The 24,604-nt window shown below is 41.4% G+C and overlaps 1 protein-coding gene across 4 annotated transcripts in view; it reads right to left on the reverse strand.

The window, feature by feature from the left end:
- LOC124622314 (juvenile hormone epoxide hydrolase 1-like) overlaps positions 1 to 24,604 on the reverse strand; it is a 56,101-nt gene that overhangs the window by 14,675 nt on the left and 16,822 nt on the right. For all 4 annotated transcript variants that reach the window (XM_047147995.1, XM_047148015.1, XM_047148001.1 and 1 more), the window contains exons 3-4: positions 17,847 to 18,394; positions 17,362 to 17,561 (exon numbers count right to left, since the gene is read on the reverse strand). In XM_047147995.1, the coding sequence (XP_047003951.1) occupies positions 17,362 to 17,561; positions 17,847 to 18,394 (748 nt within the window). The remainder of the gene's footprint in view (positions 1 to 17,361; positions 17,562 to 17,846; positions 18,395 to 24,604) is intronic.

The following is a 24,604-nucleotide window of genomic DNA, read 5'->3' on the forward strand; positions in this document are numbered from 1 at the left end:
CTTATATTGCTTCATAGTATTACATTGGTGCTGTTCAATTATGTTGTTTTGTGTTATTTTTCTTTTATTTATATTCAATACCCTATAAATGAAATACCTGGCCACATGAATTAATAATAGGGATATGAAAGAACTGTTAATTTTGCGTGATTCATGTAATTTTTACAAAAAGACATTACTTTTGAAAAGTTACAATTATTGGAAAAATGTTAATACTGATTATTAGCTGTAAATTATGTGGGGCAATGTTAAAGACTAAAGTAAGTGAGAAAGAAAGATACTTTCAGAGAAACTAAATAATTGATTGACAAAAGATTATATAAATGATCATGCCGATGACTGCAAAAATGGAAGTCCTTATATAAAATCATCACTGCAATTATGACAACTTACAATAGCAAGTAAATTTTAATGTCACTCTTGCATCAAAATAATTTTGAAATTTTAATTATATCATAAGATCAGCAAAGCAATAAACATGACTAATTGTTACAAGATCATATGAGTGATCATGTCTGTGACTGCACAGGCAGCAGTCAGTTTTTATTATGCGTTTGTTGCAAGGAGAAGTGGGAAGTGAAGAATAAATACAAGAGGAATATTGTAAAATTTGGTTGCGACACATTTATTTCTAATCATGTAATGACGCCACGCCATGGCCTCTGGATAGCGTCTTTGACTAGTAATCAAAATGCGATGGGCCCTGGGTTTGAATCCAGCCACTGATTAAATTTTGAGTAAAAATCATCAGCAAAGGCAGTCAAAGACTACCGGCATAAGAAGTCACACTACCTCAGAGAGGGGTGGGTGAAAAGATAGATTCAGGGCAATCCCTTGCCCTTGGGGTGAGAAACTGCCCCAAAAACAGAAACCATGGCATAAACACACACAATGTGTATCCACAGGGCATGTGGTCTGTAACTGAAAAGTGTCATGACAATCAGTCCATTGGCAAGAGATTCTGGATTATTCCCTAATTCAGATGTCTAGGAGGAGTCTACCAAGGGGGAGATGACCATGAGAAAAAGATGGTATAATCAATGAAAGGATACCATTCTATGAGATGGAGCATGTCAAAAGTTTGAATGTAGTAGAAGAGAGAAAAAGTATAAAAAGGAAATGCAAAGGCTCAACTAGATATAGTGGGGGCCAATGAAGTGAAACAGAAAGAAAATAATTCCTGGTCAGATGAATACAGGGTAATGCCAACAACCGTAGAAACTAGTATAATAGGAGTAACAGTCGTTATGAATAGGAAAGTAAGATAGGGAATGAGCTACTGTGAACAGTTCAGTGACAGGGTTCTTCTTGTCAGATTTGACAAAAGCCAACACTGCCAATGATACATCAGGTACATATGCCAATGTTGAAAGCACAAGATGAAGAAGCAAAGAAAGTATATGAGTATACTGAACGTGTACTTTAGTACGTAAGGGGAGATGAAACTATCAACCATGGGGGACTGGAATGTGATTTTAGGGGAAGGAATAGAAGGAAGGGTCAAGCAAGAATATGGGTTGGGCAATAGGAATAAAAGAGGAGAAAGACCGAGTTCTGCAATAAATTTTAGATGATAATAGCCGATACTCTGGTCAAGACTCACAAGAGGAGGAGGTATGCTTGGAAAAGAACTGGAGACATGGGAACGTTTCAAATGGATTACATTACAGTGAGCCGGAGATTCCAAAACAAGATACTGGATTGTAAGGCACACACAGGAACCAATATACCCTCAGATCACTATTTAGTAATGATGAAGAGCAGACTGGAGTTTAAGATAATTGTGTGGAAGAATTACTGTGGAAAGTAGTGAGATACCAAAGTACTGAGGAATGATGAGGTGCATTTGAAGTTCACTATGGATGTGGATACTGTGGGAAGGAATACCACAGTAGGCAGTTGGATTGAAGAAGAGTGAATATCTCTATAGTTAGTCACACATAGGTAAAAGGAAGGTAATCCCTGGGTAACAGAAGGAATACTTCAACTGACTGACGAAAGGAGCAAGTACAAAAAATGTTTGGGGAAAGACAGGAATATAGCAATAGAAATCACTTAGGAATGAAACAAATAGGAACTATGAGTAGCCAAGGTGACATGGCTGCAGGAGAAATGAGAAGAAACTGAAAAAGAAATGATCATCAGATGGACTGACTCTGCACGACAAAAAGTGAAAACAATCTTAGGTGGATTAAAAGCAAAGATGTTAACATTAAGAATGCATCTAGTGTTGTCGACAGTGATGGACCCCCAAGCCGGACTTGGTAGTGAAGGTGCGGGCGCATTCAGGGCATTCGTGTGCTGTGTCTTGTACAGGACACTCAGCAGGTTCGGTTGGCTAGGAAGGCACTGGAGTAGCTGGGTTGGCACCTCCAATGAGAGGGCCAATTCCCCTGTTTTCTGTATTGCTGCCCCCAACTAGAAAGGGTATAATGTGAGGGGCGTGCTGATAATACCCCCCCCCCCCCCCCCCCCAACCCCACCCCAAGCCCCCGGTGCGGTCTTCCACTCAGCGAGATCAGTGGGGCCACGTGTAGTGGGGAAGACCGCAGGTGAGGAGAGGCTAAGAGGGCTAGGCCCATGTATTGTGTATCATTCACCCTGTAACTACAACCCAAAGAAGGAGCCTCACAGCAGCAGCCTGGCCGCAGCAAGACTAGGCTTCGGAAAGCAAACTCCAGCTGTAGGTGAATCACCGCTGTTTGCCTACCATAAGAGTGTCATAGTTACTCCCACCAAAGACATCAACTTCCACCCCCATATCCCTTCCTTGGGAACTTCAATGCACACCACCCTCAATGGGGGAGTGCCACTTTGGACAGGTAGAGATCTACTAATTGACAAATTTATGATGGACTTTGATTTGTCTCCCCTTAATGACGGTTCCCCTACCCACTTCAGCGCCACTCATGGCACCTTTCCTGCTATTGATCTTACGATCTCCTCCCCTTGACATGGGAAGGCCATCTCCTCACGACGACAGAGCAGGTCAGGGACATGTGGGCGGCCTGCCTGCACATCCCCTTCGACGGTGTAGCGCTCTCCGAGTCTGCCACCATCCAGGGGCAGCACCAGTGGGTTGCCGACACCAGTCACCTCCTCTTTGGGTACGACTTCATCAATGCCATCCACGCCTGCCTTGCCTTCCAAGGCGCGGCGCAGTCACAGGTGTGAGGCTGACAACTGATGCCACGTGGGCTACAGGGCCTTCAAGACTGCCAATTACATCATCCAGGCTTGCGGACAAACACATGGGTCCTGTGTGAAACGTCATGATCCTGTTGTGAAGTACCTCGCATGTGGACACATGCAAAGGGGCTTTGATGTCTCGGTGGAGCCCCAGTTTCGAATACTAGAAGGAAACTGCAAGCCTGACATCATCGTGGTCAAAGACGGCCAGGCCTGCAAAGTCGATGCCCAGGGATGGCGACCACCTCTGGCTTGACTAGTGCCACCAGCAGAAGGCGGTGAAGTACAATATGCTGTCTATCAGGTGTGCTGTGCTTCATCTGTGTCCTGGCATTGAGAGCGTCACTTATTCGTCGGCCACCTTGAATTGGAGGGGAACGCAGTCCCACAGTCTGTGAGCAACCTCCTGAAGCCTGGCTTCTACGTACAGGAGTTCTCCATCATCTCATCTAGGGTGATGATGCTGTGCTGTGCATCGTTCACGATCTTTGAGCAAATGACGGCACATCGCCCGATGCCCAGGGCTGGCGTTGGGTAGAGTGCTTGCTTCTCTCTCCCTTACTCCTGGGGTATGCCACAGGAGCAATAACATCTTTATTCCTATTTTCATGTTCTTCTCTTATTTTGTAAATTTGTTATGTTTATGTTTATCTTTCTATGTAATATATACATTTGAGGTGTGTCACCCCATGTAAGCTCCCACTATGGTGGGGGTACTGGTGAGGTACTATACACTTGTGTACCATTTTCATTTCATATATGTATGTATTATTCCTTTTGGAATAAAGACGGCTTTAATAGCTTTAATAGACAGTTCAACATAAGGAAGTGGCCTACCTGGTGGGAGGTAGACATTGCAAACAGTGATTTCTGGAGTCGTTTGCACACTAACCACTATTGCATCCAGGTTGGTATGAAGGCGGATCCAGTCACTAATGATGTCGGTGTGAACCAAAGTGCAGACCCTTCCAGATGCTACCCCAGGGTGGTTCTGACAGAATGTCTGCTAACCATGAGATGTTGGAGAGTGGACATCACGGAAGCGCGTTTCTTGAAAAGCAAGACATATGCAGAATAGGTCACAAGGCAATGTACTTCCGGCAGGCAACGATAATATCCATTGCAATTCCACTGGATTATCGTGTGGTGAGAGTCCAGGTGAGACATAAAGGAAGTGAGGGGAGGTCATGTCACTTGGTCGGTGGTCACCTTTGGTGACAATCATAAAAACAGTGTCTGATTCAGGAGGGGGCAACGAAGCTAGCCCCCGCTATCCGTGTAGCCACTTCCTGTGTGTAGTGGACTCCCGACATGTTAAGCGGAACCCGGAAACCCATCACTCGATGGCACAAGTCAAAGAATCTGCAGCCTACATGGTCACGGAATCGCCTGAGCCTCTGATTAAGGCTCTCCATTGGGCTTTGCACTAGAAGACCACAGTTGGTTCTATCGACAATGCTGCAGATGGTGAGCTCCACTTTAATCTCGCAAGCAAGAGTGGCAGTCTTTACCATTTCCACTAGCCGCCTGAAACCAGACACAATCTCCTCCAATCCAAAGCAACACACGTCATTGGTACCAACAGGAACCATAACCTGCAGCTGTGCTCTTCATGGCATCCAGAATGACTCCCCTCGGTATGCACACGGAGTGCACACTGGCTTCCTTCCCCTCCTCGGCAACCCTGTTCCTAAGGGGCCCCATTATGTGCCTAATGCTGGAGCTCCCAACTACCAGCAAACCCACCCTCTGTGTATGCCCAGACCTTGCGGATCGAGAAGCTTCGTCTGGAACAGGGTATACAACTGCATCTGGCTTCGAGGCTTCGTTAGTCACAGATAAAGCCAGAAACCTGTTTCTCAAATGAACTGGGGCGGCCCTACGATTGGTCCCTCAAAGTTTTGGTGTGGGTAACAAGGAGGGTGAGGAGGGGAAGTAACTGGGGCAAAGATAGAGGACAGATTTACAGGGTGAAGTCCATCAAAATTCTTCTGGGTCTCAGAGTAGCTGAGATGGTCAAAGATCTTTATTTCCTGAATTCTTTTTTCCTTCATGTAAACTGAAGACTCCGGTGAGTGGGAAGAATGGAGACCAGAGCAGTTTGCACAGTCAACATGGTGGGATGCAAGGGCTTCCCATGTGAAAGGGGTGGCCGCAGTCGCTACAGATGGGAGTGGCATCACATTGCGAGGACATGTGACCAAACTTGAGGCAACAAAAGTGAAACATGGTAGGTGGAATGGACAGTTTCACGTCACATCTGTGCACCATTACCCTGACCTTCTCGGGCAGGGTATGGCCCTCAAATACCGTGGTGAAAATGCCAGTGTCTACACGATGATCCTTATGGCCTCTCTGGACAAGATGAATGAAATGAATGCCACATCATTCCAGATTAGCCCTAAGTTCATCATCGGACTGGAGGAGAAGGTCCCTATGGAAAATTACACCTTGTGTCTTATCGAATGAATTGTGAGGAGCAATAGTCACAGGCATGTCTCCTAAGACATGAGGGAGGGCGGGCTGACTGGCTGAAGTTGTCTTTATAAGGAGAGAACCAGATCTCATCTTGCTTAATGACTCAGCTTCACTGAACTTATCCTCAATATGTTCCACAAGAAAAAGAGGCCTGGTAGCAGCGAAAGTCTCCTCATTGTGATGAAGCAAGCTGGGAAAATGTTTACTTCCCCTCTTGTTTTGTCATCTGCCTCCTTAAAATTCATTTTTTCAATTTTAACTCATTACCATTAACATATGTGGATAGACTCTTCATTTTCATAAAAGAAAAGTTTGGCCCTCAGTTTTAAGGAATATAAACACTGGATTTAATTTTGTGCTCTGTTTTATGAATGTAATTTATTTTGATTATTACTAGTTAGTATCTTTCATTATAGGGCGAAATCAGTAGTTGTCGTAACTTAAATTCTATTGTTGACATATAAACAAATATAAATTCTGTACCAATTATAAACATTTGATAGATGAAATACTAGTAATCTTAAAGTATCTATTTAGCTCTATTCATAAACATGTTAGCAAAGCCAGCCCGTAATTAATTCAAAAGTAAGTAATAGTTTTGTCCAAAGTATTGTTTGCATAACAATACCTGTTAAATTCATCATTAAACAAATAATTAGACTTTGTCCTCATAGAAGTAGAAACTGTTAAAAAAGAATGATTTTTTTGATGTATTCAGTAAATTTAATGGGTTATGTTTTAATTGTAATTCCTGTAAATTTAACTTCGAACAAAGTGTAGTTTTGGGCCCTATTATTGTGAGGACATATAAGGGCCCGATTTTTGGTCATGAGACAGTCAGTCCACGGCCAAGTTTCAGACAAGGAACCTGTGTTGGTTAGAACAACAACAATGCATCAACTTAACAGTGTAATAAGTGTTACACAATTAGACCGTGTGGAAAAATGACAGTGTTTTCTCCGTATGTACTTTTCCATTTTTCAAGAACTGTGAACTTTGTAGTTAGGCTTTTAGTGCTCGTAGATCTTCAACAGTAAACTATTGTAGCAGTATGTGGCTGGGTCACCTACAAATTCTTAATGAGGGTTATCGAATGTTAAACAATAGTGCACTGGCCATATAACTGTGTAATATTGGGGGTTGTGAAAAGTGAAAGTAAAAGACAGTGAAACGCAACTGTGCCTCTGTCAGCGACATCATTTCAAGTAGTGTGTTGTACTTCCACAACCCATTTTTCAGCCAGTGTAGCAACGCAGTACGTCGACACCGAGGACAACAAATGAAGAAATAAATAAAGCAGGCAGAAACGCTACACCGTCAGTGCGTGCTAGTATAGACCAGGAACCATGGAAAGGGTTTTGCTCCAAGCCAGCAGGCCTGGCTCTCCTCCCAGGAGGGGTAGCCAAGAAGAGTAAGACCAGGAATGCAGAAACAGGAACAGGAACTGAGACAGAACTATGTTCAGGAAGAGATGTGGCCGCAGAATAGTGACCAGAGAGTTTAACATGTTTCATGTGCCAAATGTCTACCCTGGTACCACTCACACTAAATGCCCTGGTACCACTCTCACTAAACAGGAGCTCTCCTTGTGAGCACTGCCCAGCAATAGCAATGACCACCTGGCAGGACAGTGGTTGCCGGGAGTTCTGATGCCCTGAAAAGATGGGCAACCACTCCTAGGCTTGCACAAGGCTTTAACAGTGCAGGTACCAGCAGTGTGATCCCTGTGGTGTCAGGGGGCTCAGCCAGACGAGCACATAACAGCCACACCACATGGATTGGCTATAGAGTTGGTGGCCTAGCAAGGAGACTAAAGGGCTGAGGAGGAGGACAAGGGGGGAGGGGGATGGACAAGGGGGAGAGGAACCCACGCCAAAGACACTAGGGAGGGAGTCCTTCCCCATCTGGTTCACACTACTTTAGAGATGGAGGTCAACCTTCTAAGGGGACCAAAAAAAGAAAAGCCAAAAAGGAGGAGAAAAGCAACCAACCAAAACTGCAAGGTGAAGCAAAGTCAGAAGGATAGCTGGGCTGACATGAAGAAGAACACCAAAAGAGGGAAAAGAAGGAGCAAAGGGAAAGGGAAAGGGACACGGACAGGGACAGGGAACGAGAAGGGATGATAAAGCAGTCCGGAAAAGAATAAAGGCTGCAATAGCTCAGGGACCTGTGTGCACCACACATATACGCATGAAAGAGCTTTGGCTCCCTGTGGGGGCCGGGGATAAAGATAGGAAATTAAAGAGATGGGACCTTTTATAGCTTGACAGAACCAGAGGTTTCTGACAGTTGCAGATGGAGCATTAGGCAATGGTTGACTAGAACAGGGGGAAGGAATACAGTAGAAGACAAATGGGTAGCTTTAAGAGATGAAATAGTGAAGGCAGCTGAGGATCAAATAGGTAAAAATCACTGGATAACACAAGAGATATTGAATTTAATTAATGAAAGGAGAAAACATAATAATGGAACAAATGAAGCAGGTGGAAGGGATTACAAACATTTAAAAAATGAGATTGACAGTTAGTGCAAAACGTCTAAGCAGGAATGGCTAGATGACAAATGCAAGGATTTAGAAACATGTTTTACAATGGGAAAGATAAATATTGCCTATGGGAAAATGAAAGAAACCTTTGGGGAAAGAGAAGTGGCATATGAACATCAAGAGTTCAGATGAAAAACCAGTCCTAAATAAAGAAAGGAAAGCTGAAAGGTGGAAATAGTATATAAAGTGTCTATACAAGGGAGATGAGCTTGAAAGCAACATTATAGAAAGGGAAGTGGACATAGATGAGATGGGAGATATAATAATGCAAGAAGAATTTGACAGATCTCTGAAGGATCTAAGTCAAAACAAGGTCCTGGAGGTAGATGATATTCCTTCTTACTACTGATAGCCTTGGCAGAGCCAGTCATGACAAAACTCTTTCATCCAGTGTGCAAGATGTATCAGACAGGCGAAATACACTCAAAGCTTAAGAAGAATTTAATAATTCCAATTATAAAGAAAGAAATTGCTGACAGGTGTGAATATTACTGAACTATCAGTTTATTAAGCCATGGTTGCAAAATACTAACACAGATTTTTTACAGAAGAATGGAAAAACTGGTAGATGCCAACCTAGGGGAATATCAATTTGGTTTCTGAAAAATGTAGAAACACATGAGGCAATACTGACCTCATAATTTATATTAGAAGATAGGTAAAGGCAAACCTATGTTTACAGCATTTGTAGACTTGGAGAAAGCTTTTGACAATGATGATTGGAATAGTCTCTTTGAAATTCTGCAGGCAGCAGGGGTAAAATACACAGGGTGAAAGGCTATTCACAACTTGGATGGAAACCAGAGGGCAGTTATAACAGTCAAGGGGCATGAAAGGGAAGCAGTGGTTCAGAAGGGAGTGAGATATGGTTGTAACCTATTCCCAATGTTATTCAATTTGTCCATTGAACAAACAGTAAAGGAAACAAAATAAAAAAATTGGAGAAGGAATTAAAGTTCAGAGAAAAGAAATAAAAACTTTGAGGTTTGCCAATGATATTGTTATTCTGTCAGACAACAAAGGACTTGGAAGAGAAGTCAAATGCAATGGACATTGCCTTGAAAAGAGAATATAAGATGAACATCAACAAAAGCAGAACAAAGGTACTGGAATGTAGTTGAATGAAATAAGGTGAAGCTATGATAATTAATTTAAGAAATGAGACACTCAAAGTAGTAGATGAGTTTTCTTATTTGGGCAGCAAAATAACTGAAGATGGGCGAAGTAGAGATGATGTAAAACTTAGACCAGCAACACCACAAATAGCATTTCTGGAGAAGAGAAACTTGTTAGCGTCAAATATAGATTTAAGTGTTAGGAACTCTTTTCTGAAAATATTTGTCTGGAGTGTAGCCACATATGGAAGTGAAACATGGATGATAAACAATTTAGACAAAAGGGGGATAGAAGTTATCAAAATGTGGTGCTGCAGAAGAATGTTGAAAATTAGATGAGTAGATCATGTAACTAATGAGGTACTGAACAGAAATGGAGAGACAGGAAATTTGTGGCACAAATTGACCAGAAGAAGGGATTGGTTGATAGAAGACATTCTGAGACATCAAGGGATCACCAATTTAGTATTGGAGGGAAGTGTGGTGGTTAAAAATCATAGAGGAAGATCAAAAGATGAACACAGTCAGCTGATTCAGAATGATGTCAGTTGCAGCAGTTATATGGAGATAAAGAGGCTCGCAAAGGATCGAGTAGCATAGAAAGCTGCATCAAACCACTCTTTGGACTGAAGACGACAACAACAACAACAACAGCAACAGCAAGAATCAAAAGGGAACAATAAGATTGGAGAATATGTTTGAAGTGCTTGGATTAAAAAGGATGTAAGACAAGGATGCATCCTTTTTTCCCTGCTATTCACTCTACATACTGAAGAAACAATACTAGATATAATAGGAAAGTTCAAGAATGGGATTAAAATACAGGGTGAAGGGATATCAATAAGATTTGCTGCTACCTTCAGTGGAAGAGAAGAAAAATTATGGGAATGGAATGAAGAGTCTAGTGAGTACAAAATAGGGATTGAAAGTAAACCGGAGAAAGACAAAGGTAATGAGAAGTAGCAGAAATAAGAATAGTGAGAAACTTAACATCGAAATTGTTAATCACAAAGTGGATGAAGTTAAGGAATTCTGCTACATTGGAAGCAAAATAACCAGTTAATGGATGAAGCAAGGAGGACGCATACTGATATCAAACATAGGTCTTAATTTGAGAAAGAGATTTCTGAGAATGTATGTCTGGAACACAGTAGTCAGTCAAGGACAGTTGAAAAACCGGAACAGCAGAGAAGCAAAGTGTTAGAAATGTGGTGTTGCAGAAGAATGTTGAAAGTCAGGTGACTGATAAGGTAAGGAATGAAGTGGTTCTCCAGAGAATTGGCGAAGAAAGGAGCATACGGAAGACATTCACAAGAACAAGGGACTCGCAACCAACAGTTGCTTCATCAGGAAAGAGGGAAGGAGAGGGACAGACGGAAGGATGTGGGTTTTAAGGGAGAAGTGCTCTTTTATCCAACAAATCTCATTCATCATAAGGCATTATAACTTGATTGCATTTAGTCCAACAGTGTGAAATCAGAATATATCTGAGATATCTGTCCCATAGAACGGAAATTTTGTGGTAAATCATAGTTTAGAGTGAGCCTAATTCACTTGTTCAATGGGTACAGAACCTAATAGGCACTCTTGTCAGGCTATTGGGCCTGCTTGACATTCAGAAATTTCATTTCATTTTCACCACTCGTGGTACTGATTATTATATCATTTACCTTAATTTCAATAATGTAATCAAGAATGTAAAATAAGTCAACTGGAAACAAAGGAAATTGTGTAATTCCAGTACGAGAAAACATTGGGTGATTTAATGGAATGGTTATCAAGATAGCTACATAAAACAGATTGTCTCCTATAAGAACTGTCACTATAGCTCAAACAATGTTTGTCAAGGCAGCAACACTATGTTTCACGTGCAGGCAGCCTTGTTTCTTGGCCTCTGCAAAGAATTACAATGACTTATCATATGCTACAATATTGTTTTAGGTTTGATACAAGACCATCTGGCTTTGAACTAGGAAATTTAACTACTACTTCACAGTACATATTAACTACTGCATCACTGTGATTTATTCCTTAATGAATTTTTTTGAGAATTAGCACATTTTTTTCAAACTAACAGATCATTTTGAGGAATCCATACTAGAACTAAGAATAATCTACATAAAGATTGAAACTCACTGATTCAGAAAGCTGTCCATTATTAAAGAACATACAACTTGCCAGCAGTCATAAGAGGTTTAGGTCCTAAAAAAATACATTTTAAGATAAATCTAGAAGGTCTATTGGTGGCCATCTCCTCGTATGACAATTTGTTTCAGTCCTGACAGGTATTGCTGTTGTCAGTGAATAGAGATCCACTTCAACCAGTTTTTGAATGAACATTGTCAAGGGAACTGCATGCATTGGCCATTTGGAGTCTGGTACCTACCAAATGCCACTGGTCACAGCAGCACATGAAATGGCACATCTTCAAAGGGTACAACAATACAGAAACTAGCCTCAGACTTTTGCAGATAATGCAGTTATCTATAATGAAGTACCACCTGAATATGCTACCCAAATATTCAGTTATATATTGATAAGATTTCACAGTGTTGCAAATATTAGCAACTGGTTTTAAATGTTCAGATACGTAAAATTGTGCACTTCAAAAAATGCAAAAACATAGCATCTGTAGCTACAATATCATTGACTCGCAACTGGATCAGTTAACTCTCACAAATAACTAGATGTAACAATTTGTGGGGGTATGAAATGAAACCATCACATTTGCTAGTCATATGAAACTGTGAAACAGCAGATCATCTTATGTAATTTGCATGCTGTTATACAGGGTTATTACAAATGATTGAAGCGATTTCACAGCTCTACAATAACTTTATTATTTGAGACATTTTCACAATGCTTTGCACACACATACAAAAACTCCAAAAGTTTTTTTAGGCATTCATAAATGTTCAATATGTGCCCCTTTAGTGATTCGGCAGACATCAAGCTGATAATCAAGTTCCTCCCACACTCGGCGGAGCATGTCCCCATTAATGAGTTTGAAAGCATCGTTGATGCGAGCTCGCAGTTCTGGCTCGTTTCTTGGTAGAGGAGGTTCAAACACTGAATCTTTCACATAACCCCACAGAAAGAAATCGCATGGGGTTAAGTCGTTAGAGCGTAGAGGCCATGACATGAATTGCTGATCATTATCTCCACCACGACCGATCCATCGGTTTTCCAATCTCCTGTTTAAGAAATGGCGAAAATCATGATGGAAGTGCGGTGGAGCACCATCCTGTTGAAACATGAAGTCGGTGCGGTCAGTCTCCAGTTGTGGCATGAGCCAATTTTCCAGCATGTCCAGATACACGTGTCCTGTAACGTTTTTTTCGCAGAAGAAAAAGGGGCCGTAAACTTTAAACCGTGAGATTGCACAAAACACGTTACCTTTTGGTGAATTGCGAATTTGCTGCACGAATGCGTGAGGATTCTCTACCGCCCAGATTCGCACATTGCGTCTGTTCACTTCACCATTAAGAAAAAATGTTGGTTCATCACTGAAAACAAGTTTCGCACTGAACGCATCCTCTTCCATGAGCTGTTGCAACCGCGCCGAAAATTCAAAGCGTTTGACTTTGTCATCGGGTGTCAGGGCTTGTAGCAATTGTAAACGGTAAGGCTTCTGCTTTAGCCTTTTCCGTAAGATTTTCCAAACCATCGGCTGTGGTACGTTTAGCTCCCTGCTTGCTTTATTCGTCGACTTCCACACGCGTTCAACCGTTTCTTCGCTCACTGCAGGCCGACCCATTGATTTCTCCTTACAGAGGCATCCATTCAGAAGCTTTAAACTGCGCATACCATCGCCGAATGGAGTTAGCAGTTGGTTGATCTTTGTTGAACTTCGTCCTGAAGTGTCGTTGCACTGTTATGACTGACTGATGTGAGTGCATTTTAAGCACGACATACGCTTTCTCGGCTCCTGTCGCCATTTTGTCTCACTTCGGTCTTGAGCGCTCTGGCGGCAGAAACCTGAAGTGCGGCTTCAGGCGAACAAAACTTTACGAGTTTTTCTACATATCTGTAGTGTGTCGTGACCATATGTCAATGAATGGAGCTACAGTAAATTTATGAAATCGCTTCAATCATTTGTAATAGCCCTATATATCAACTACACTTTTAGGCTGCCGCTAAAGGTAGAGCTTAATATGGTGTCCATTCATAGTAAAGCATCCTTCTGTCATGGATCTCAGGGATCAGGCTCACACTGAAAAACTCTAGGTTGGTCACAGATGTGCTGGCAACCATTGTTTATGTGCTGCTGTAGTGTATGTACATCATTAATGGGGCTTGCATACACCAATGATTTTTAATGACCCCCAAAACTAAAAATCCAAGGGATTGTCATTGGGGGAGCAAGCTGGCCAATGTACTTGACCTTCTCGACCTATCCTTTGCCCATTAAATGTCTGTGTGAGGCCTTCACAGATGTTTTGGAGAAAATGAATCACACTACTTGTCTTTCATCTGGTACTGGATTTGCATCAGGACTGCATGTTTGTTATGAAAATTAAGAATCCCATCTTATGTGAAACCAACTTTGTCCATGAATTGTATCTTTATTGTGAAAAGTGGATCTTCACCACATCTTTGCTACAGCCATTGGCAGAACTGCATTCTGGCAGGATGATGTTTTGGCCTTAGGGCTGTAAATGATGTTGGTATAGCAACTATTCATGCAAGGTTGCTCAGAAAAAGACAATGACTAACTCTGATAGACGCTGAAATTCTATGCACACTGATTCCAGGATCTTCTTCGACTTGCTGCAGTTCTCATTCCTCCACAACAAAAATATGAATGGTGCGAAGTCTGTGGTGATTTGCTCTTACTGGAGTTATGCAACTAAAGTCTGCTAGTTGCTGGAAATGATGGCTCTTAAGTTATGCATTTTAAAACCCACATTGGTCTTGTTTTGGTAAACACTACTATCTTTGAAAGCATGGAAACCTATTTTTTTTAAAGACCCCATATACAATACCCTCTGTCATGCATTTCACATTGGTCTGCAGGTATGCATGCAGACGTAAATAAATTTCCTGATGTGTATGCCGAGAACACTCCCATCTTCCATGATGACAACAAAGATATCTACACCCTATCACACATTGATTGGCCCACTAAATAAACTGATCTTAATCCTACAAGAAATAGCACAACTATTTAAAACAGTAGATGAAACACAGCAATCAACATCCCCACAATTATGGAGCTCTGTATTATGCGGGGTGTTCAGAAATTCCCTTTAATTCTCCTAGGACTTTTAGAGAGAAGTGAGTGTATAATATTTTGAATAGGAACCCATGTCCAGAAACATGCTTTTCCATTCTAAATGGTTTCATTTCAGATGTGTAATTCATCCATGTCTCCTGAGGGAAAGAGAAAAATCTCACAGTTGCTTGTCCTGGTGTACAATAGGGTAGACAGGATGATGTGTACTGCATCAGACTGTCACCTGATGTCACTTAACATATGCCTTGCTGTGAGACCCATACAATGCCTGTGCATCTCTGATACAGTAAACATGTTTCAGTACACTTTTTCGGAATACACAGACATGCTCCTCGTGTATGGCGAAGCTCGAGGTAATGGAAGAGCTGCTAGTTGGCTGCATCAAAAACATTTTCTGCAATATAGGATACCATCGTACAAACTTTTAGCCCAAGTTCTGCAGTGGCTCTGCAAATAGATACTTTCACAATGAGGAGGCAGGACTGTGGTGCTCCATGGTAAAGCTGTATGCCTGAATCTGAACAAGATGTACTGCATTGCATTGAAGAGAACCCGTCAATGAGTACTCTTAACAGTTGCACACACACTGGATATTAGTCACAGTATAATGTGGGAAGTTGTGTGTGAGCAATAATTACATCCATACCACTTACAAAGGGTACGGCTATGGGTCCAGCCAATTTTCCACAGTACATTGCCTACTGAACATGGCTATTGTTTCCATGTCAAGTCCCGTTATGTAAGTTCACTAGGGACTGTGCTCCGAATTCACAGAACTGCCATGTCTGGGCAAACAGAAAGCCTATTGCCATGCAAGTTCAGGGATTTCAGCACAGGTTTGGTATTAACATGTGGGCAAGTATTTTGGATAAACATGTGGGCAAGTATTCTGGATGTCAGTCACGTGATTGGGCCATACCTTCTTCCACTCAAGCTATCTAGTCCCGCACACCTGATCTTCCTACAAACTGTATTGGACCCATTCTTGGAAGCTGTGCTGCTCAAGATCAGTCAAGAAATTGTGGTTTCAGAATGATGGTGCACCACCTCACTTCTCCCAAGTGGTTAGGAGACATCTCTAACAGATGATATGGTGAAAGATGGTTAGGCCAAGGTGGTCCAACAGCATGGCCACTGATCGACAGATTTAACTCTTAGGGATTACTGCTAGTGGGGTTGTATGCAAAGTTTAATTTATGAGACTCCTACATAGACAGACAAAGATCTGCTTGCATGAATTGTGGCTCCTTCTCTAGAAACTGAAGAGAGACAGGTGGCATGGAAAATGCGTATCAGAACCTGCTTCATAGGTACAATGTCTGTAACAATGTTGGTGATCATCACATTGAGCCACTGTTGTAATGCATCAGTACCCTCCTGTACACACAGTATGCTGGCTTCTTTTGGAATAATGTAAACACATAATGTTTAAGGGTTAATGTAAACAAATGTGCATAAGTGATAAATTGATGTTTACTTATGTTTTCTTTCAAATTGTTATCTAAATAACTGTACTGTCTCACGGCTAATTAAACCACTCAAGTAGAAGTAGATGAGTTAAACATCTGAACTGAAACAGTTGTAGAATGGAAATGGTATGTTTCTGGACATGGGTTCCTATTCAAAATATTATGTATGCACTCCCCTTTACAAGTCCTAAAAGTTTGTAATGGGAATTTCTGAGCACTCTAATGGGTGGCTTCAGCTGGATACAGCATACCTGTTTTTGTATCGCTATAGTTGTAAAATGTTATGTATCAGTGAAAAGTAATCTTTGCACCACTATGAACTCTTGCTGAAGTTGTGTGGACTATCTGTTTAGTATTAAGTTACCTGCCAATGGCCTAGAAAGCCAAAAGCCAGTTCATAACTAATATTAAACAAGAATTATTGTGAAACATTAATACTATGTATTCGAGTTTTTGGTATGTACGTGTTCCCTCCAAGAACTGACTGAGTATTCCATAAATAACTGAAGAAGCTTGTGAATCATCTCCGTTACTGAACTTCGGCCATTATCAAGGCCACAGGCAGTTTTATATGGTATTAAAGTGATGTCTCATTGGGGTGAGTTTTTGTCTGGTGCGCTTAAGTACAAATAAATAATTCATATCAAACAGAAAATATTAATCAGTGATAGAAGGCAACATGTTCACATTAAGTAATTGACTATTAATGAGGTTGTACTCTGTGAGGGGCAGGGAGGGGAGTTGTCCTCCCCCCCCCCCCCCCTAGTGGCTGGGTGGGGGAAGAGTGGGGGGAGGGACAAACCTTAGCAAACTGAAGTCAGATCCTGCCCCATCAGACAGACAGATGCAGCAATTCAGTAGTAGTCTGAAGCAACCATAACACTTATTGGCCAGTGACTTGTAATAAGTGCACTTGGATCCACTTGTCTTAAAATTTCAAAACTACTTTGTCATTCACTGTGAAACAACAACAAACTGCTACCCCCCCCCCCCCCCCCCCCCCCCCCAGTTCATCATGTTATTCTCTTTACTACCTGTTTTGACTATAAAATATGGATTATATTTCCCTCTAGTATATGACCAAAGCATACTTTTTCACTGTTTAAGTAATCTTGACTAGTGTGTAGCGTAACAGCGTTTGAAACAAACTGATCATTATTTCTCCTTGGTACAGAGTAAGTGTGGGCTATAGGTATCGGCTGACTGTGAATATCTCTTAATGCACTCCTGACTTTGCCTTTTGTGTTTATATTTAAGTATAAGTCTTACAGCTAATTTCAAACAAAGGAACTATGTTTACAACAATACAGATAAAAAATGATAGCATACCAATTGTGTCTGGTTTTGTGGCTTGGAGATGCAGGTAACCAGATTCCTCAAGCAAAAACTGAAAATGTTCCCACAGAGGATAAACTTTGTCAACGTAATCCTTTTCAACCACAAATGTTGGCCAAAGACTCCCCAAAAACAGCTTTATTGTGCTTTTTAAGCTCTGTACAAAACAGGCATTTGAATGAAGCCCCTTTACACTGAAATTGACCCAAGACTGTTAATATTAATCAGACATCTTACAAAAATTTAGAAATAACAGACGTCGCAGTTGCTCTGCTCCAATGAATTGATAAAATGTCTCACATATATGCCAAAAATTTGTACTATTAAACACAAACTGTGTTGTGACAAAAATAAGTTATGCGGAAACACTATATTTCATGTAAATACATTCTAAGTAACTTCAAGCTTATAACAAGTCTTGTATTGTTAAAATGGAGATTAAAGTTATTTGATTGCATCCGAATAAAATAAAAGCATACTTCTCTGGAAAAAGGGTGGCCATATTAGATGCTATCACAGCTCCCCAGTCTCCACCTTGTACAATAAATTTTTGCTGCCCAATTCTTTCCATAAAGTTCTTCATAATTACTGCAATTTGAGCAGCTCCAAGGCCAGGCTTTGCAGCACCATCAGAGAAACCATACCCAGGCAATGAGGGCACTATAACTTCGAAAACAAAGTTGTAACCTGCTTGTGGCTTCACTAGGTGAGGTATAATCTCATAAAATTCTCTCACAGATCCTGGCCAACCATGCAGTAGCAGCAATGGCAACACTTCAGTTCCTTCAGGAACACTGGTTGGCTTAACATGAATGAAATGAATATCTAAGCCATCCACACAAGTCTTGAATTGCGGAAATTTGTTCAAAAACTTTTCTTGTTCTCTCCAATTATATTTTGTCTTCCAGTATTCTATTACTTCTTCCTGTAAATATTTTGTGTTGAACCCATACTGGAATCCTATGCCCTCAAGTGGTGGAGTAAGAGTTGGTAATAATTCAAGTCTGTCTTGTAAATCATCCAAGACCTGTGACAAATAGTTAAAAAGAGTTAATACTGAATCACTATGATATAAATTTGATGTTTTATGAGCTATCTTATACCACATGTACACACAACAGAAAGACCAATAATTTTAACACACACCACAATGGCATTCAGTTTCCAATGTAATGGCAGAAGCAGAAATTCAGTCACCAATAAATGAAAATTTTGAAATTTGTGGTAAGGTTATATGGAACCAAACTGCTGAGGTCTCGGCCCGAAGGTTTACACAGTAATTAATGTAACTTGAACTAACTTACACTAAGAACAACACATACACCCATGCCCGAGGGAGGACTCGAACCTCCAATGGGGCGAGGAGGGGGAGGGGGGGGGGTGGCAAAACCGTGACAAGGCACCCTAGACTGTGCAGCTACCCCACATGGACCAATAAATGAAACAATATTCTAAATTACTACATGCTTTGATAGAAAAAAACTGACCATCATAAACATTCAAATTCATGAACTTTTTCCTCTGCATAGGACTGCTCATTTTGGCAAAATGAGAGTCCAAAAGCTATCTTGTGTCTTTTCACTCATTTACTCATTTAACTATTAGGCCAAATTCTACAAATTATTAACAAAGTGTGCAGAAAACATTCAATGAGAATAACGTATGGTATACACCTAGATTTCATGTAGAAAACTGTTTAAGGGACTAAGCACACTAACACCAAAACACAACATTTTACTACATTCTACAACTTGCAATTAACAGTCAGTCTCAGTTAGCAAACAAATATTCGTGAAAACTTAACAATTACAAGAGATAATGTTTGACCTTATTTACCTCCAGGAAACAATTTTTTTTAGAACTGGCAGCAGACATACATAAAAATACCAGAAACTATCCTAGCTTTCAGAACTATTATTTCCTTCCTAGGAGAGGAATGAAGGATAGGTAGGAGAAGGTTAGAAAGGAAGCGCACGTCACTTAAATGCCATGGCGGGCACCTCGAGAGCAATGGAGACCAGTGGTGAGAGTCCAAATTCTGGTCTAAAATACAATTTCAATTTTTCACAAATGTTTCTGCTCTATAAATTTATCTTTCTCTCAGCCTATCAAACTATGAACAATGTCTGCATTCTTATTAACAGCAACAGAAGCCCATAGGAGCAGCTACAGAAGCCCACAGGAGGAATGATATTTTAAGGCCAATTTTCTGTGCTATTTCTAATAGCGATTTCAACTTCTTGTCTGGTTTCTCGAACATTGTTGGCTAGGAGAGAAAGACCAGCAGTAAATCTCAAGCAGTTTAACCTTCGAGTGGGTGCACTGGGGTACTGAGTACCCCATTGAGGAATTCTGTAGTGCTGTAGCGTAATGCAAAGCCCTGCACTGTGGTAGGTCTAGGTATTTGTTACTTGACCCCCCCCCCCCCCCCCACCCCCCCTCCCCATCCTCAACTCAGGGCCCTCAGCATCGTGTTGTTTCACAAGGATAAGGGTAATGGAGCACTCCGTATCCCATGCATCCGCTTGTGTTATACTTTCTTGTCAGTTTTAACATGTGTGCCACTTTACTTTATCTAAGAAAGTGACTGAACTCTAAAAGTACTCATTACAGTATTTATTACAAGCATTGAAAAATATAAAAGTAATGTTTTGCATGTTTTCGTGATGTAAGAGTTGTTAGCCAACAATTAGAGTTTTTTGTCTATTTGTTCCCAGGTACAAAGATTTTATAAAGCTTGACAAGATACTCGCATACCTTCAAGAACTCATTGAAGTTGAGAGACGTGGAATAAATCTTGTTGAGATAGCTGAAAGGGAAGGTGAGCTGAGTGGCAAAGAAGTTCATTTTAGCTATCAAGACCATGAAACTAACACTGAACAGGAAGACAAAGTGGGGATGAGAAAGAAAGAAGTTCACGAATTGGGTTTTTCTCAGAAAAAGGCAAACTATGAAAATGAGTAAAAAACCAGCCTCTAAGACAAAAAACTAAGCAAAAAATATTATTAAGTTTCACAAGCTCACAAGCTATTCAAACAACATTTCTAATGAAATTGATGCATTTTTCAAGCTTTATGAAACTGATATAAGTATGCTAGTATTCCATACTAATATATTGTCACATAGAAGAAGGTGTAATTAGATGAATGACGAACACTAACTTCACTTATTGAAGGTTTATTTAGCACTTGCACATACAAGAGCGGAGAGCGAACTGCCTCCGGCCAGAACACATATGTATATATACAGTTACAGAACATTCCAGTACAATGATTCTTGATATTTGTGGATACTTCTAGAATTTCCTTGAGCCAAATATAGAAATTAAAATTTTACAGTTCAGGTGAGTTTTGAACTCAAGACCCCCCCTATGTAACAGTCTAGTATCATAACTGCTACACCACAGTGACAGTGCTACTCAGCTTCTTCTGCAACATTGCTCCCTCCTTAAGAGAACAGTGTCTCGGTGTTACGTCGTCCTAGTCCGGGAACGAGTCATCGGTCTTGCATACTCCGACTCCCGATGACTGATGTTCGCCCTGGCGGTGATCTTCTCAGAACTTCCTTTGCCGCTATGCTCTTCATCACCTTGCTGCTTGTTGCCTGTCACTGGAACTTCAAATTTACTTCATTCGCAGGATGTGGACCGTATCTCTGATCTTCTGTCATCTTGTGTCGGGGTCGAAAACTTCAGCTTCATGAGTAACATCAGACAACTGTCTTACAACTTTATAAGGTCCAAAGTAGCACCTGAGGAGCTTCTCAGAGAGACCAACCTTCCGAACAGGAGTGAAGATCCAGAAGAGGTCACCAGGCTGGTAAACAACAGGGTAGTGGCTCCCGCCATACCTTTGGCGATCGTTTTCTTGAGCCTGCAGCGTGCAGATTCGTGCTAACTGCCGAGCTTCCTCAGCTCTGGTTAACATCTGGCCGATGTAGTCGTCGTCCACGTCATCAGGATGTAATGGAAACAGTGTCCATTATCATAGCCACCTCATGCCCATGCACCAGGAAAAATGGCGCAAATCCTGTGGTGTCTTGTTTGGCGGTGTTTTAGGCAAACATCACGAAAGGTAGCACCTTATCCCAGTTGCTCTGCTCAACATTGACGAACATTGATAGCAAGTCGGCCAAGGTCTTATTAAGGCGTTCAGTAAGCCTGTTAGTTTGCGGATGGTAGGGAGTCGTCATGTGATGAGTAATGTTGCACCGACGGTTTATCTCTGTCACAAGATTTGATTGATAAACGTTCCCTCAATCTGTAATTAATGACCTTGGGGCACCGTGTTTTAATATGATGTCTTCCACGAAGAATTTGGTTACCTCGAATGCTTCGGCTGTATTCATGGCTTTTGTAATGGCATGGCGTGTCAGATAATCAGTGCAAACAATAATCCATCTATTTCCACCAGCAGACATTGGAAATCATCCGAGGAGGTCAATCCCAACACGCTAGAAAAGTGTTTCAGCTGGTGGAATTGGTATTAGTTGGACAAGTGGTTTCTGAGGAACTGCCTTTCTCCTTTGGCACTCTCGACAGTGCGACACATAGTGACGGACACTCCTAAATAAACCAGAAAAATCTCTTGTGGATCATATCGTATATCTTAATAAATCCTGGTGTGTCATGGAATTTCTGTAGAACATCTAAGTGCATGTGTTTAGGAATCACTGGTAGCCACCTCTTTCCAAACGGATCAAAGTCTTTCTTGCAAAGTAATCCATTGACTACCTTAAAGTGCCCTTTCACATCCTCTGATTGATTTAAGGCAAGCATAATTTGAGATATCTTGGTGTCCTCCTCCTGCTCAGCAGAGAGATCTTTGAGTGCAGCAAGACAGTCACTATCTTCATCAAAGTCTTGATGGTCTTGCACAGGGTTTCTTGAGAGAGAGAGTCGGCATCTTTGTGTTTTCTTCCACTTTTGTACACTATGGTAATGTCATACTCTTGAAGACGTAGTGCTCACCTGGCGAGACGTCCTGTTGGATCCTTAAGACCTGTCAATCAACAAAGTGAATGATGGTCTGTAACAACTGTGAATGGCCTTCCATAGATACTATCGAAATTAGCACATGGCCCAGACCACAGCAAGACATTCTCTTTCTGTAGTTGAGTAGTTTCTCTCGGATTTTGTAAGTGCCCTAGAAGATAAGGCTATAACCTTCTCTTTTCCATCCGAAATTTGCACCAGAACAGCACCGATCCCATACCCGCTGGCATCTGTGTGTAGTTCTGTAGGTGCTCTCTCTTCATACAGACCAAGTACAAGGTCAGTTGTCAGAGCTTTTCACAGCACATTGAAAGAATCTTGTTGAGCACCACCCCAGATAAATTTAGCATCGGCTTTTAACAACTCTTGGAGTGCCTGGCTTTGATACAAAAGTCTTTGATAAAACGACGGTAATAATAATATAATCCGAGGAAGCTTCTCACATCTCTAATATCACCTTTTCTCGGTCTGGACGCACACCTTCATTTGACACAAGGTGTCCAAGTATTTTGATTTCATTTGCTCCAAAGAGACACTTTCTTGGATTAAGTTTCAGTCTGCCTTCTTGGAGACACTTAAGAACGGCCCTCAGCCTTTTTTACATGTTCATCAAATGTCTCTGAGAACACTATATCATCATCTAAATAAGAAAGACACATCGTCCACTTCAGGTGCCTTATAAGATTATCCATCATCTGTTCAAATGTTGCTGATGGATTACACAAACCAAATGGCATTACCTTAAACTCATACAGGCCCTCATGGGTGATGAATGTAGTTTCCTCACGATCAGCCTCATCTACTTAGGTTTGCCAGTATCGTGAGTACATGTCCATGGTTGAGATAAACTTAGCCCCCTTCAGACAATCTAGTGTTATCATCAATTTGTTGAAGGGGGTAAACGTCCTTTTTAGTTACCTTATTAAGCTTTGTGTAATCAACGCAAAAGCACCAACTGGCATCCTTCTTCCTGACGAGGACCATTGGTGACAACCATGGGCTCTGTGAAGGCTGAATGATGTAATTCTTCATCATTTTCTCTACCTCATTGCGAATTATTCAACGTTCTGTTGCTGACACACGGTATACTCTCTGGCTTATTGGTTGATGGTCTCCAGTGTTTCACTGTCTATTTGTCTAATTTGCTCTTCACCTGCTGATTGAAGCATTCAGAGAACTCTTGTAGAATGCCAAGTAGCTTCTTCTGTTGTTCCTTAGTGAGATCTGGTGATAGTCAAGCTAAAAGATCTTGTCTCGTAGTGGTAGCTCCAATTTCACCCACAGACTCAGCATGGGAGGTTTCTATGATGCTCAGCTGTTCGGCAATTAATGGCTCAGCATTTGCTACGCACATGCATCTTGGAAGGATCTGCAGTTCTCGGTGACAGGTAACTATCCACAGATCGCTGAATCCATTCTTAAACGAGACGACAGAGGCTGGGATGACCAAGTTATTCTTCAGTGGTATGCTTCTCTTACATTCCACTACACGATCCATGGGTTTATGTATGGCATGACACATGGCAGTTACCTTTCTAGTGCTGATTGCAGGAATGGTAACTTCATCCAGCACACACACTCGGATGCGCATCTTCCTGTCCACAGTATCTCATCTTGTCTAGCACAATCTTCGAGCGACGACAATCTATAATTGCCTGAGAAGCTTTCAAAAAGTCCCATCCGAGAATGACGTAATGAGTACACTCTTTTAAGACGATGAATTCTAAGGGATGTGTATGGCCACTTATACCCACACAAATGACATATCTTCCTGTAGGTTTTACATATTTCCCATTAGCCACCTTCAGCAGAGATGTTTTGTTGTCGATGAATAAGGTTTTCTGCAACTGGCGATGGTACTTCTCCAAAATGACTGAATATGATGCTCCAGAGTCCACAACAGCTTGGGCTGGTTGGCCATCCATGAGGATATTGACGTAGTTTCCTATCATTTTTGTAGTGATTGACAGCGGAGGACTTTTCTCTTTGGCAGCCTCACCTCCAAGGTCACACCCTTTAGTTTTCCAAGTTGTGGCGGCTAGGTGATTGGATGGAGCTTCAAAATGGTGATGGAGAGATAGATTGGCATGTTGGAGAATATCCTCTCCAGCGGCTAGCTTGTGGCGATGGTGACCTACGTCATCCTGCACCATCATCATCTTCTTCATCTTCGGTGTCCCGGAGTTGGCGTTTGCTAAGATCCGTCTGCTGTCTTCTGGTGCAGGCGTCATAAAATATCCACCG

The sequence above is a fragment of the Schistocerca americana genome, chromosome 1 (genome assembly GCF_021461395.2).
Source record: "Schistocerca americana isolate TAMUIC-IGC-003095 chromosome 1, iqSchAmer2.1, whole genome shotgun sequence".
NCBI lineage: Eukaryota > Metazoa > Arthropoda > Insecta > Orthoptera > Acrididae > Schistocerca > Schistocerca americana.